General features: G+C 28.8%; 1 protein-coding gene across 2 annotated transcripts; it reads left to right on the top strand.

Annotated features, from left to right (window-relative positions):
* Nucleotides 1–779: 779 nt before the first annotated feature.
* LOC135923350 (tumor susceptibility gene 101 protein-like) lies at nucleotides 780–11,293 on the top strand. 2 transcript variants are annotated; one of them, XM_065458042.1, is made up of 9 exons: nucleotides 780–878; nucleotides 929–1,085; nucleotides 3,583–3,743; nucleotides 5,936–6,289; nucleotides 7,692–7,784; nucleotides 8,663–8,783; nucleotides 9,023–9,101; nucleotides 9,937–10,039; nucleotides 10,604–11,293. In XM_065458042.1, exons 1-9 carry the CDS (start codon nucleotides 831–833, stop codon nucleotides 10,685–10,687), a joined length of 1,200 nt encoding a protein of 399 aa, XP_065314114.1. In that variant the 5' UTR covers nucleotides 780–830; the 3' UTR covers nucleotides 10,688–11,293. The 2 variants fall into 2 exon arrangements, with proteins under 2 accessions (XP_065314114.1, XP_065314113.1); XM_065458041.1 differs by having other exon boundaries at nucleotides 9,017–9,101; nucleotides 10,604–11,290.
* Nucleotides 11,294–16,614: the final 5,321 nt, after the last annotated feature.

Raw genomic sequence — 16,614 nt, 5'->3', positions numbered from 1 at the left:
TCCCACAATTTGAAAATTTTGACCTGGCAACCCTGGTCATGAAGACGCTGAAGGAACTTACCACCAGTAAAGGTGAAAGCTAAAGAGAAAAAACAAAAAAATATGCAAGTATCGAGATTTAGAAAAATAGATGTCCAAGCATTTCTGCCAGCTATGAGCAAAATATTTCGGCTTATATGATGCTATTTTAGTTAATTGGGCCTTTTTTTGAAATCTACTCGATTCGAGCTTTTTGACAACACTAGGTCCAGCGTCTTAATATGAGAAAAATAATATGAGTCAGCATGTTAAAATTATACCTCTTACACCTAATATATTCTTTGCTATCTTTCCTCTTAGAAGACTACTCTTTGTATGTATGCAGATGACGAAATGCACTTATCACCCCTAAGTCATAAAGACATTAGAAATCATTTGATAACAAATTAAAATATTAAAATTATGTCTGCAAAAAATTATAATAATTATATATGTATATATATCTAATGGGGTTTCACAATACAATAAGGATACAGAATATTTAACTTTTAAATCATTTACTGAGGGCAATTTTTAATCTTGAAATTTGATTTCTTGGCTTTATTCCTTACCTTTTGTATATTTTTAATTTATATGAAATACTTATATAAAAATTAATAATATATGTCTTAATTGCTTGAAACTTAATGGCACTTATGAAATAATTATGTATTTGTTATTTAAATACATCAATATTTTGTCAATGTTTGATTAAATGCCATTTTGCTCTAAATTCATATGATTGATACAAATGTCATAATTGATTTTTTTGAATAATTTCTCGTAGTTTTAAAGTCATCATTTTTTTTCCGATGATGATAAACCATACTTACACTGATTCTTTAGTAGATTCTTTAAAAGTAAAACATTTCAATTTTATTTGTTTTCATCGAAAATTACATTCATATAGTATAAACATCCTGACAGAGTTAAAAAGGATCTTCAGATATTACAAAATAATTATAAAGATCTCTCACCAATGACTGGAACATATGTTTTTAAAAATTTTTATGGAAATAAAAGAGAATTAATCAAACTAAATGGAACTATTCCAATCTTATATAAAGGTTTTATCTACATTTTTATTAATTATGATAATTTGATATATATTTATAAGTTAAAATTAAATAATTCAATATTATATGACGTGCAATGCTAGGAATTTGAGTTTTGGGTAAAAATAAATCAAAAATTATCAATAAATTAAAAATTCTAAGATCATTTGATATTTGCATGGGATATGGGAATGATTTAACTATATAAAAGTTTACCTTTATGATTTAATTCAAAATATATAAATTAAAAAAATGATTTTACATATAAAAATCATTTCCTTGACATGGGTATCCCTAATTAAAAAAAATGTATAAGAACAAAAAGCTTTTCAATGTTATTATATATCTATGAAACTTTTTTTAAAATTTTGTTAATATTAAGAATAATGTTTATCTAAAGTAATTTAACTTGTAGGCATATTTTATAGTAATCCTGTTTATTTAATAATGTTTTATTTTAAATCATTAAAACAAATTTTATATTACATTTTGAATCTCCTTTTAAACTATACATATGTATCAAAAATTTTAATGTTAATAGAATTTTAAAGGGAAATAAATTAAAGTATATCTTTAGGTATATAACAAAAATTTACAACATTAAATAAATTAAACAAAAACAAAATCAATGACACTAGCATAAAATAATGTATAGAGCTGTGGTGAAGGCCATATCTACAAATCTGTTCTTATGGGTGAATTTTTTTAAGGAATTGACTAGAATTGTATATTTTGATCACTCTTCATCATGTTTATGATGAATGAGCAGATTAGAATGTGAATTAGATAATAATTAAATATAAAACATATATCAAAATATTAATAATTGGTAAATGACTAGATTAAGTATTAAAAGGAAAACCTATGTAATGGCCCTTGCCAATATTGAATATTTGATAGGGTCATGTTTTTTAAAAAAACAATTTGATCTGATATTTATTGTTTGCTTTTTTGGAGTCATCTCAAACTGTACCAGGGCAGCAATTTTAAAATGCTAGAAGAACTTTGAAAATAGGAATTAGACCTTAAAATAATTGGTTAACTAAATGCAAGAAAATTGTACCCAGTATATAAATGTTATTTTCCTGGCAATTACAAACTAAAAGATTTTTTATGAATATATTAGGACTTTTTATTTGCATTATCCACCAATAGAAAGATTGGACAAATCAGCTGACTTATTTTATAAAAGAAAACATGTTTTCCCATTGTCATCAACAAATTTTGCGAGTAGAGATGACCTTAATTAAATTTAAAATCAAATTTGTATTTTTATATGAATACAAATATAAAGAATAATATTACAGGGATTCAACCCAACTAGATTTTGGGTTTAGTGAATATCAAGATCCTAAATTAACTTTTATATGGAATTTGATTTAGTTGGGCTCAGACAAGTCTAAACCAGATGGGTTTTGTTTCAGGTAGACTTCAAGTTTTTTTTATGTTTAGTCCAGATCCAGTATAAATAGAAAATTAAAATGACCTGTTTATAAATAATTATATCTTAGAATTGGCACTATATTGGCAGCCATTTTTTTTACGCATAACACATCTTGGAATATCGATATATAACATTAAATTTAAGGAGGTGTCAGAATTTGGCTGATCAAGAGTTTATTCTGGATCTGATCGGCAATATATTGTTATAAACCGATCCACAACATAGGCTCATTTCATTTTGCCGATGCTTTCTCTTTCTTTAAAATATTTTTTTGTTTAATAAAATTATATTAAAAGTTTTATTAACATTCCCAGATGGTTATCCACGCAATAAAAAATTTACTACTTATTTTGTGGCAATTACGAAATTTGCACATTTATAACCGTATCATTTTGATATCGGCAAAAGTATCGGCACAACCCTAATTAATAGTGCAAGCGTTACTTCAAAAAAAAGGAACTATTTCGCTAAATTTAACTTATCACCCACCATTCCTTTATAAATAAAAAATTCGTGGTTACAGTTATAGCTCTAGGAGGCAGATCATGAAATGACATTTTTTTTAAAAAGGAGCCATTTAAAAAAGGAAATTTGAACAACATAATTTTTCTTTTCAGACTCCGTCCCAGTTCCGGCTAAAGAAAAGAGATATTATTTATATCGCGTATTCACTCTTCTTGGCTAAATATGATTACGAGTCATTTAAGCCAAGCTTATGGTAGAGCTTTGTCCTTGTAATCGAGTGAGATTGTAAATTTCCAAAAACGTGTCATTTCCGGTCATCGATTTATTTAACCTCCCGTTCTCGGGAAGTTCTATTCGAGGCATTCCGTTTCTAATAAAGTTCCTTTCAGAATTATTTGTAAAGGAACAGTGTTGTATCCAAACCTCAGCTTCTATAGAAGAATATTTAACGCTAAAGAGTATTTTGGTGCTGGTGAATTTTGTTGAATCATATTATTTTAACCCATGGAAACAGTATTATATTCATAGACCTTTTTCCAATGGCCTGATATACTTTATTTTTTATTTTAAAAATCTTTCCCAAAAATTAAAATGCAACAGGCAAAACCTACAACATACCCATTCGTATGTGGGTTCCAGAAAATTATCCCAACACTTCACCCGACTGCTTCGTTACACCTACCCCTAACATGCTCATCAAACCTTCCAAGTACATAGATTCGGATGGGAAAATTTACCTGCCATACTTTAAGGATTGGAAAGTTTGAAATCATTAACAAGCGTCATTTCATGTCAGAAACCGATCAGGGTAACAAGATTTTCTTGGGACCCTCTTTGGGTTCGGGTGAAATTTTGTTTACAAATTATGGGTAGTAATCAAAGCAATGTTCAAATTTTGGCATTCCAGTGTGATTTTTAGTAGTATCTTAATTGATAAGCATTTTTAATGCTTTGATTGACCCTTAATATCTCCAAGAAACATAAGATACTAAAATTTGAACACTGCTTTAGTTCCGTGCCAGTGTGTATACAAGATTATACAGATTTCCAGGGATCCCTGAGAGTCATGATCGACTTGACATGATGACTCATAGTTTAAAAATAAATATTCGTTCTCTAATCTTCTCTTCTCTTTTATTACTTCCTACATTTTTTATCGAATATTCCTTCTTGTAAAAATAATTTATAAAAGAAATGGCATGATTTAATCAAATTGATTTAAATCGGATTATGATTAAAATCAATTATTTTTTTTTAAATAAAATCACGATTTTTAATTATTATAATTTTTAGTTAATTTAAAGCACTCTATAAATTTAGTTATTTCAATTTATAAATATCTGATTGATTAATTAATAATTTAATGTTTTGAAATGGAAAAAAAATTAGCCATTCAAGTTTATATATATATATAAAATTTCTACTTTTAATTCTTAGATTCATAATAAAAATAAAGTATTTTGCTTAAATTAAAATAATCAATTGTTGACATTTAAATAATTTTTAATTTATAATGTATTTTTTTAAAAAAATTAATACTTTCTTTCTTTCTTTCTTTCTTTCTCTAATCTTTCTAACCCAATATATCCAGGGAAATATTACGCTAGCCTGAAGATTTTGTTCATAGAAGGAACAAAGGTCTAGGGGACATATATTATCCAAATATCGAGGTTTAGGCAATATTTTTTCTTGCTAAAATATCGAGTCAGCCGTTTTTAAAAATCGGCTCAAAATGAGCAGTTTAACAACACTAATAAGTGGGCAGAGTTGTTAAAGGATACTTTTTAAATGGATCTAGATACAGATATCACATTTTTATATCTAGATACAGTATCTAGATACTTTAACAACTCTGATAAGTGGGCATATTTTAAATATTGATAATTTATACATGATAAATCACCTCGAATTTATTCATAAAATTTACAGAAAAAACGGTGATAATTAATGTAATAATTTTAAGTTGTTTAAATTAATAATTTTAAAATGATTTTTTTTCCCCCAATATTTTTTAAAATATTATATAAATTGATTTAAATAAATAAAAATCGTAATTTAATTTTAAAAAAGAACGATTTGATAAAAAAACCTAAAGTATTAAATTGTTTGGCATTTTCAAGTTCTACTTATATTAATAAAAAAATAAACATTAAAAATACTGTTTTTTAAATAATAAAGAAATTAAATTCATTCCTGTAAAAGTAATTAAAATTAAAACTAACCTCTTAATGTAATTCTTTAAAAATATTTATTATTTGAAATAAAAATTAATTTCCTTCTTCCTAATTTTTTAAAAAAATATATATATTCGTTATATAACTATGAATGTTGGACGAATAATAGTGCAATTATTCGGCAATTTTCTCATTTTTGAAGACACCACTCCTGTGAAAAGTTAAAAATGTCGGCAATTTTCTCATTTTTGAAGACACCACTCCTGTGAAAAGTTAAAAATGTCGGCAATTTTCTCATTTTTGAAGACACCACTCCTGTGAAAAGTTAAAAATGTCGGCAATTTTCTCATTTTTGAAGACACCACTCCCGTGAAAAGCTAAAAATGTACATATTTATCGGTTAACCGGTCCGGGTTTTTTAAATCTGTTATTTAAAAATATTATCTTTGGGGTACAACCCGAATTAATATACAGGTCGTCTGATAGTTTTTTTTAAGCTAATTTTATTATGATGATCTTTTAACGCTTATAAATTTATAATTCCGCTCGGAACATTATATCAGTAATTAAGTCTATTGCTATCAAACAGAGTTTTTAAAGGATCTAGATACAAAAATGTGGTATCTGTATCTAAATAGATTTTTGATTAAATAATCTGTAACTAGATATTATTTTAGACGTTGAAACTGTATCTAGATCCATTTAAAAAGTATCTTTTAACAACTCTGCTATCAAATATCGAAAGCGTTTTAACATATTTCCCCTGTTTTATTTTCCAGCAAGCTTGCGACCTCGTAGGTTCAATCCAAGTTATGCAATCCGTATTCGGTGATCACTGCCCAGTTTTTACTAAAACGACTGCTTCGTCATCCATCCCTTCCCAGCAATCGTCGGACCACCCATCCCACCTCCTTCCTTACACGTCGAACCCGTCCAACTTGCCATACCCGTTACAGTCCGGCATGCCCAAAATTTCTACCCAACAACACACCGGGCACGATTACGATCTCAGTAGCAGCTATCCCTCCATACGTTCTCCGCCACTCGATAAAGAAGCCATCAGGATTTCTCTCGTATCCGCCCTGAAGGACAGGATAAATAACATGCTTACAGAGACCTTCGAGCGAGCCCAAGTTTTTGAGCATTTAGGATACATCTGAACTCAAAAAGAATGCTTATTTTTTTGAGTTTGGATGCACCCTCAGGCGTTTTTAAAACATGCCTTCTTCTTTTTTTTAAATAATATATATATTTTTCCCCCATATTTTTTAACATGGGAGACGTCAATCATTTTTGTTTTAAGGAAGGCTTTTCTGGTTTACCCGAGCAAGTTTCCCCCCCCCCTGTTTCTTCATTTACGGCCCTGGGCGTCGCTATGACCCCTTTCATATCTGTTTTAGCTTTCATCCACATTATGTGTTGTTAGAAGAAGTTTTATACCTTTGCCATCTATGAACAAACTCTCCAGGCTTGCATATTCTTTGGCTAAAAGATTGGGTCAGCTCTTTTTAAAAAAAAATCGAGCTACATCCGCATCCTCTTGAGTTCTACCTGGAGGCCCTGATCCTCTTACTTCACCGCGATGGCTGTTCATATTTCATTAGTTATTTTTTTTTCTCATCACCACTTCAATCGCTTCACCCACATATCCATCAGATCATTCTCATCGTCCTTTCCAATTTTTAATGTGCCACTTCCATCGACAAGGTTTTATCTCCACACTTGTGTAAACCTTTTCCTACAACTTTGGAGAGACATTTTTATTTTGTTTGAATACTCATCTCTCGGAGCTACTTCTACACATATCTGACCCTATTAAGAACAGCAGAATCAACACTTCCATTGCCAATCCAATCCACCCTTCTCTACGCTAACACGTTCTACTGATAAATGTCTAGCCAGCGATCTTCAGACTCCCTTTCTCGCCACTAACACAGCTATCATTTCAAGCAGCAGGGCTATTGAATTTATAGCAACCCCTTTTCTACATACACCGCAAGACCAGAAGCTGATTACAACAGCAAAGCTCCCCACTAATCATTGGACATTTGTCTTTTCTGTATTCATTTTTAAGCTCTTATCATCCTTAGCCATCTTTCATCCGATAAATTTGTCCTCCGCTATTTGTCATCAATACAAGGGCATCAACATTTAAGGATAGATAATAACGGGCTCAGAACGGATCCTTGTTATTTAATCACTATCCATCATTTATCTGGATCGCGGTCTCTGCTCCCGCATACATTGCTATTATTACCATAACCAGCCATTCTTCTACACCTAATTTTCTCAAGATTCGTCTAGTAACTTCTCGCGGCACCCCGTTAAACCCCTCATACAAGTCAACAAATGCTTAATATAGTTTCTTTTCCTTCTTTAGATACTTTTCCTCCTATGTCTAACTACAACAATTGTATCTTTTGCTCCTTTTCCTGGGGTATAAAACCAAACTGCATTTAGGTTTCGTTTATTACCTTATTCATTAAATTTTATCTTACTATTTCGTATCTAATTATATAATTATCTCTTTTCCAGACTGAAATGGATAATTTACTCAAAACGGAACAGAGGCTGAAGGACGGTGCCATCGTGATTCACAATATCATGACAGTTTTGGATCAAGAAAATGTTTATATTGTTTTTCTATTACAATATTCCCCACATACTTATACGTGGGTAGCCACCATTTTTTGAAGGGAAAAGTTGGAGGGAGGGGGGGGGCTATGGGTTAATTACATAGGTGTCCCTGTACCCTCACAATATATCCCATATATATTACTATTAAGAGATGAATAAAATGATAATTTTAAAAAAGTAAGGAATAAAAAGAAAGAGGAAACAAATTAAAATAAGAAAAAAGAAAGTAATATAATAATATCACCTAACTTTGAGTCCAATATGGCCGATTTTTTTTTCCGGATATTAGAAAAAATAAAATTAGGTTTATTTTTTTTTTCTGGGACTTTATAATAATAGTTTTTTTTTATTGTGATAGTGACTTCTATGTTTAAAATTTTCTAAAACCAAAATTAAATCAAATATAAATTGAGGGGGGGGGGCAAAAGGTGGGAACAATAATGATATTTCCTTTATTTTTGGTGGTTTTTTTTAAAAAAAAACTCGATTTAAATAGATGTGTTTATTTCCCTAAAAGGAAATATAAGCGAGATTCCCAATTGTCAGCAATTTGGAACGGGTACCGTGAATTGTAAGATTTACCAATCGGTAGAAGAAGGAATAATAGCACCAATTTACATATTGTCTGCTTCTATTTTTATTGACACGTGATTATTAAATATGGGCAGGTTCTATAAAAAGAAGAAACAATCATGAAATTATAAATAGTTATTTGAGCACATACCAAATTATTCGATTTCAGGTCTGCGAATCGAATACAAATATTTTAATTACTCGATTCGGTTTTCCGGATGCCGGGGATTGAGTAACGGATATGGATTCCAATTTTTAGATAAAATAAAATATTCATCGTTTTAAATAAATAAAAGAACGAGGCGAAGTTAAAGCTGAAAACCCTCAAGGAAGCCTTAGAGGAGGGCAAGCGTGATTCCATTAAATTTCTTCCAACAAAAATAGAAGATAAAAATGAAATGGCAGACGATACGAAAAGTTAAATTATTTTTTTATTATTAATTAAGTTCCACGATTCTATATTAACGATAAAAGCAGACGATTTTAAAATTTGAAGCAGAAGGTATTGAAACTTAATGTCAGACGATAATATTGAAGTTAAGATCAGATTAATTTTATAGATAAAATTGTCTGCTTTTACCCCGAAGTATTTGAATCATGCGAACAGGTGAAATAAAACTTCTTTTTTTTTGAATTGACGAAATTAAAAGATGCAGATAATAAATTGGAGAAGTCCGACGAAGAATTCGCGTATTTAGACGAAACCGTGAATGCCACTACCCCAATCTATAAACAGTTTGTATTTTTGGATTATAATGACTTTCATAACAAAATGGCTTACATTTCCCTCTAACTTATTTATTATTGACTAGTTTATTTGGAATGAAATGAAGAATAGTTTTGGAACATTCATTCCACAACCCTCTCAGAATTTTTTTAATATGTATATTCTTTTTATTGTTACTTATGCAAGTCTCAGTGACCCTGAATTCACAGTTAGAGCTAATTCGCGGCCAAGTATACAAAAATTTATGTAAGCGTCGTTGAATGCAAATCAGCTGGACCCGCCATTTTGGTAACTCATATAGTAATTATTCTCATGTTAAAAACTACTATTAAATTGATAAACTTGCTTCCTTATTATCTCGACGATCAGGTAAATTCTTTAATAAAGTTTGCGCCAGACATAGGAATAAATTGACCTCTCGTTTAAGATTTTTAATAATGATATGGGTATTCAAAATGGCGTCCCCAGCTGTTTTCCATTGAATGTTCACTTTTAATGAAAGCGTTGCATCGTTAGTCTAGGTATTCTTATGTGTCAATGACCGCCGCGAAATCGCTCTAACTGTTAATGCAGGGTGATACAGCCTAGAGATCTTCAATGGGCGGATGAGAACTTTAAAAATAATTTTTAAAACAACGGTATGAAGGAGCCGAATCAACCAATCAAATACTTTTTCAAACATTTACCCGGGCCAATTATATTTTTTTTAACATAAAGGGATGGACGCGTAAATTTAACAAAAAAATCTTGGGCAAGTCGGTTAAATTTTAGTACAGTGGTTCAAAGTCTGCTGAAAAAAAATGCAACATTAACCCTGCGTATATATTAAATTTAATAATACAGATTACTTAATGCCTACGCGGAAGAAAATGCCATACTCGATATCACGTTTTATCTTGGAGAATCTCTCAAGCACAAAATTCTCACTCTGGACGATTTCTTAAAGGTTTGTCATCCATCATAGTTTCCTTTCTAAAAAAAATGATCTAGTAGAAATTGGTGATTTTCCCAGATTTATTCAAATGAATCAATCTAGAATAGATTTTAGCAAGGCTTAGAATTTATGCAGAAAATCCGTTCAGGGTTCCTAGATATACTAAAATGCCTTTTTTGAAAAAAAGGATATCTTCTGGAAAATATATTCTTTAAGTATTTAAAACTTTGTTTATTTTTAATTGCTATCCTTTTAGTTTATAACTATATACAGACATGATTTGTTTGGCATTTTTGTAAATAACATCTCTCGTTCTGAATGCTGACAGGACAAATCATAATTCGTCGCTTAAAAACATGTGGGTTTATCTTTGAACTTTTCTTGCTACATTTATAATTATGTTTGCAAAGATTTGAATTTGCTCTCTTCATATTATACCAGTTATATATGCCCTTATGACGAAAAGAGCTTAACATTCAAATCTTAAAAGATGTTCCCCCCCCCCACCCCCTCTAACCAAACATAAATATATATTTTTTTAATAATTCACTAATAATTAATAAACAAACAAAAAAGAATATTCGAGAATTATCGAGGAAGCAATTCAAACTTAAAGTTCTGATGCAAAAATGTCGCCTGGCTGCTGGATTACAAATATGAAAATCAAATATTACGTTACATCGTTTATTATTATATTATTCCATCTATATATACATGGCATTTCATGCGAACCCTTTAATCGAATTATTGTTTTCTTTTTTACAACGTAGTAAGGAATTGCGATTCCTATTATCATTTAAATATTATAGTGTTCTAACTTCATTTTCCTTTCAAATTTTAGTTTAGAGATCAAAATCCATTTCATGCACGAGTTTCTTACACACCCCCCCCTTCCTTGCTTTAAAAAAGTAATCTCCAAAAATTTATTTTAAATTAGTATTTTTTTTTAAATAAAAAATTGAAAAAGTGTACTTGAAGTTCAAATACAATTTTTCAAAATATTTGCCTCTCAACACCCCCCCCCCTCTCCTCCCGTTTTCGTTGATCATTTTTTCCTCCCACCGATTCTTGGGATATTTGTATTATTTAATTCCATTCATTTATTTTCCCATCCATTCCTTTAAAATACATTTTTTTTTATATTAAATATATTATATTTTTTTTGTAGATAAATTTATTATTAATTAAGTAACCTATAAAAAAAATCAAAAATGATTATTATGAAATCCAAATATTTATTTATTATATAATTATTATGAATAATAACATGAATCAAAACTGTCAATAATATTAATAAAATGAAGTATTATCTCAGCTTTGATCAAGATCATATGGATTTAAAGGATTCTCCATTTTTTTTAAGAAAAAAACTTACCAAAAATAATCCAAATTTATATATCAGAATTTTGAACAATCTGGATTTTAAAAAAAGTAATGTTTCCGGTTCTGAATATTCTTTTCAAATGACGTTTCCGGTTTTGGAAATATTGTCTTAAAAAGATTTTTTGGTTCCTGTTCTATTTAGAGTTCTCGATCCTGTAATAATCTGTTTAATAAGCAGAATCCATTCAAATAAACACATAAATTTTTTTGTACTTTTGACAAACTACGTGCTGCTTAATCGCGTTTAACATTAATTATATATAGATCATATATAAAAATTTTAAGAGGACGAATATTCATTTAAAATACCAATTTTCCTAGTGGAGTGTAACTGATCTACTCTCAGGCACCGGGTGATACTCAGGCAGATGCGTTACATACTAATATTATAATTATTTAATTTCCACCCATACTATTCGTGTATAAAATAAGTCAATCTATATTTTCCTTTTTGACGTTGTACGACCAATTGTTAAGAGAGTCAATGAAAGATAAAACCATTAATCATATGTTATATATCTCCTATTCAAAATCAATTGAAAAACGTCCATAAGTGTCAATTATATATCAACAGATACAACAATTTCATTTATAGTTGAGGATAATTTTACATTAAAAATCTTTACTATATTATATTAACTATTAGTAAGAAAATACAAAAGCATACTTACAAGAGGATTTGAGTGTATGTTGGTATTGGAAATATTTGATAATAATAAGTTTAATTTTTGAAATTTATTACGATAGGAATTAAGATAGGAATTATTGGGTAATGATAGTGAATCTTGAATATTGAAATGTATTTTTATACATATTAGAGGTAACTTTTCTTGATACGAAACAGCTTCTTAATGGATCTTTTATTATTGTTCAGTTTAATAAATTGTTTCATATTCACATTTAGGTCCATTATATCTTTTATTGTTTTATAATACCATAATGTTTTGTATTTCGTGTATTGTTTTCCATTATATGAGTACAGCCATGTTATGGCATCATGAACTAAATTATTATCAGAGTTTCTTATTATGTGACCTAAGAACTGAATCCGTCGTTTTTTAAGAGTAATATTTATTGGTGTGTGAGTTGACTTTCTCCAAAGATTTGAGTTAGAAATAACTCTTGGATAGAAAATCCCGTGTATAGTACGAAGACAATTATTTATAAAAGATTGAAGACGCCTTATCTCAGTTTTATTTGCCTCCCAGATATCTCCACCATATAATGCAATTGGAACAATCAACGAGTTGAATATCCTCAATCTAGTAAATACAGAAATTTCACTCGCTTTCCATATTTTCATATATCTATAGAACGCACCTCTTGCTTTCTGTATTCTCATCTTCATCTCATCTTTACAACTTCCTTTGTTATCTAAGATTACCCCTAAGTATTTCACTTTCTCTACAATTTTTACTGTATTCACTCCAACAGTAAAATTTTGAATTGAAGGCGCGTCTGGGGAGGGAAGAATGACAGTTTTGTTAAAGTTTAACCTAAGTCCCACTCTATAGCTTACTGTCTCAATTAGGTAAAGTAGATTTTTGGTCTCTTCAATACTTTTCGAGATCACTACAAAATCATCTGCATAGGATATTATCCTATTAACAAAAAAAATCTTCTCATTAGATCCTATATCTACTAGATCAGCAGCTCCCAATACTTCTTTTATTATTTTATTGATAATTATGAATATCGTTTATATTTTCAAAATCAGCTGTTTTGAATCTTAGGGCAACTATTTCTCTTACTTTTTTACATGAGATTTTCTATTTTAATTAACTTCTTTTATTCCATCGACTAAATGTCACTAGATTATATAATCCATGCCCCAAACATAAATGATGGTCATATTCTCCTAGACGAACACTTTTCTTTACATTGGGTCCTGCATCCGTAACTATTTGAATATTCTTGGACCCTAAATCAAATTCATTTTCAACTCTTTCTACCTCGGAAAGAAAAGTTTCAGTGGTATGTTTTTGAGTGATATGATGTGTCGCCAATGTATTAAATACAATAATAAAATAATTATCTATTTCGTGAAATATAAATGTCATATAATTTCGCCGTCTATATTTATTGGTCCATATATCAAAAGTCATAACACAAAATTTTAGACATATATTAATATGATGACATATGTACGCTTTCATTGATAAATACACATCATCTAATCCACTCCGGCTATATGTAATTCTATCTGGTAATTGTTTTGTATCTGAAATAATGACATATTTTTACATAATAAATAGTTAATAATAAAAACATTATGCCTTAAAAAATTCTAATTGTGGGATGAGATCAGTTTTAATTAAATATTCTATTATAAAATAATTAGATATTTTAACAGTTAAAACAAAAATTTAACTTTTTAAGACAAACATATTATATAAATGAAATATTTTACTGTGATATAATAGGAATAATTAATAAATTAAAATATTGATTAATTATATATTTGGTTATTAAATAGTAGTAAGTTAAAATTTTATATCACGCATTCATTAAATCATATTTATTAATGGCTTTTTTTATTTTTGTTCACACTCCCTTCTTAAAAGAATTTTTAGAGTTAGAAATCATAATTTATAAATGTGAAACAATATCTTATTCTTGATTGATCTAAATGTCTCCTTAATATATCTTTACCTGTCCTAACTTAGAACATCATGTCACTTTCTTTGTGTGCGACCGTGCCACCACTTGTCATCACCTTGTATTTTGTACCAAACAAAATCTCCTACATTAAAGGGTCTATTGGGTGATAGTGTTACGTTAACTCTATCCCCTTTTCGTTCCAACGGTTATAATAAGTCCCCCATTTAACCCTAATGTCGCTATTGAACATTCTCTTGGAAGGTGTAATGTAACTTCTCTAGTATCATTTCACATGTTTCTATAATTGAATAAAAATTTGTCAAGTGCAGTATCTAATTCATTCTTTATATTTCATTTTATATGTGCTTTGAACGTTCTCACCATACGTTCTATCTGACCATTAGATTTTTGGTGGTATGCAGTAAGTACATGTTTAATATCGTGATCATTGCATCATTTCTCAAAATCATTACCTGTGATGTTAGTACCATTATCAGTAACTATAGTTTCAGGTATTCCAAATAACGAAATTGTTTTAAAAATTTCTTTTTCCGCCATCTTTTGTTTATTTATTTGCTTTTAGATTTTATTTTACTTATTATTCAAATTTATTTTTATAAAATTATATAATTACTACGTGAATGTAATATTAAAATGAAATAATTTATTATATTGTTAATATGGTGTCAATAATAAATTTATTATGTTTGCAAATTAAACTGTTATATATTCAAATTTGTACTGTTATTTCATTTTTGTGCTGTTTGACTTACAATTCAACCTTTTACGATTTAACCTTTAACAATTCAACTTTTTACAATTCAATTTTATATAATTTAATTTTTATAACTTTACCTATTATTATTTTTGTTTTACGTTTTGATTATATGTATTCTAATTTATATTTTTAGATAATATATTATGTGGATGAACATTATTTAATAATAATAATAATAATAAATAAAATATATTTTTTCGTTTTCGTATTCTCTACATAAACTTAAATAAAACTACTAATCTATTATCAAAAAATAAGGATATATATATATATATATATCTTTCATATTAAATACAAATTTGATTAAACAAAAGATAAAAAAAGTATCAAAATATATTACAAAAACATTTTAAACAAAAGCAAGGTTACAAGCTAAAATAATCCTAATTTTTCATCAATATATTAAACAAGGTTTATATTCAAATAATACCAATTAAAGTTATATAAACTATCAATACAAATTTAAATTTAAAAAAAAATCAATTTCCATTATTTAACATTCTCCCTTTCCTGAGATGTGAGAGCTTGTTGTTCAAATGGTCTGCAATTTTGGCTGTTTTGATAGTAGCACCCGTCATGCGTTATCGTTGGCTTGATTCAATCACGTTGGTTTGTTGACACCGTTTTTTTTGTTGTGCTTTGGTTTGTTTATATCGATTTGAGTACGCTGGCTTGTCGTCGTGCTCCGTCGTTATCATTATCAATTTTCGAGATTGTTATTATCGTCAGTTGTAATATTACTATTATCAAGTAGGATGTTGGAGTATAGGAATATTCGGAATGATGGTGTATGGAATTTGGAAAAATTCAAAAATTAGATATCGGAATAATAATTGATCAAATTTCGATATTAGAATATGTGAAAAAATTATAAATCAATAAGATTGTTATATAATATTTTTAGCGTTTCTTATTTTTGGGATTTTCTGTTTAATTTATTTTTATATTTTACGTTATATAGTTCTTTTAAATAATTAGGTTTTGACTTAATTCTTATTGGTCTAGTTAGTCCACATTTCCCTCCTTTAAAGAATTCTTAGGTTAAGAGTCATGCATTTTATAATAATGATACTGTGGTATAATAAATGTTTAGAATAATTATTTTTTTAAAAAATAAATTCTATTAAAATCATAAAGAACAATAAAAATCCCCCCTGATGATGGCGCTTTTTAAATTATTCATAATTTTTTTATAAATAATTAATTGGGTTTACATTAATAAATAAAAAAAAATATATATCACAAATAAAATGAAGAAATTGATAAATTAGGAAAAAATTGTGAAATTTGTAATGCCTGTGCCAATATGCCCCGGAAAGATAAAAATAGTATTTGGCCGATAAAAGGACCTTGGGAGAGGATTCATTTGGATTTCTTTAAATGGGAAGGGAAAATGTTTATTTTGATAGTGGATTCGTTCTCCAAATGGATAGAATTTGCACAAGTGGACAGGTTAAACACGGGAATTGTTATGAAATATTGTAAAAAATATATTTGCAAGATTTGGAATACCGAAAAGTATGGTATCGGGTGGAGAGGTCTAGCCTTTATAAGCATGGGATTTAAAAATTTTGTGTGAGATTAAATGTAGATCATATAGCTGCAACACCATATCCTCCTAGTGCAAATGGACAGGCGAGGATGGTGGCTATAGTAAAAAAAATGGGTTGATAAAAACTAAAAGGAATAGAGGGGAAATGTGGGTATTGCAGTTGTATTAAAATAAAGAGATAAAGATGGTAAATCCCCTGCGGAAAAATTATTGGGTAGAAAAATCAATATGTTTTTAGATATGTTGAGACCTATAGAAAGTGTTGGGATTCAA

Source organism: Gordionus sp. m RMFG-2023, chromosome 2 (genome assembly GCF_954871325.1).
Source record: "Gordionus sp. m RMFG-2023 chromosome 2, tfGorSpeb1-WG-v2, whole genome shotgun sequence".
Lineage (NCBI taxonomy): Eukaryota > Metazoa > Nematomorpha > Gordioida > Chordodea > Parachordodidae > Gordionus > Gordionus sp. m RMFG-2023.
The sequence above is the reverse complement of the archived record's forward strand: the minus strand, read 5'-3'. Positions and strand labels throughout refer to the sequence as shown.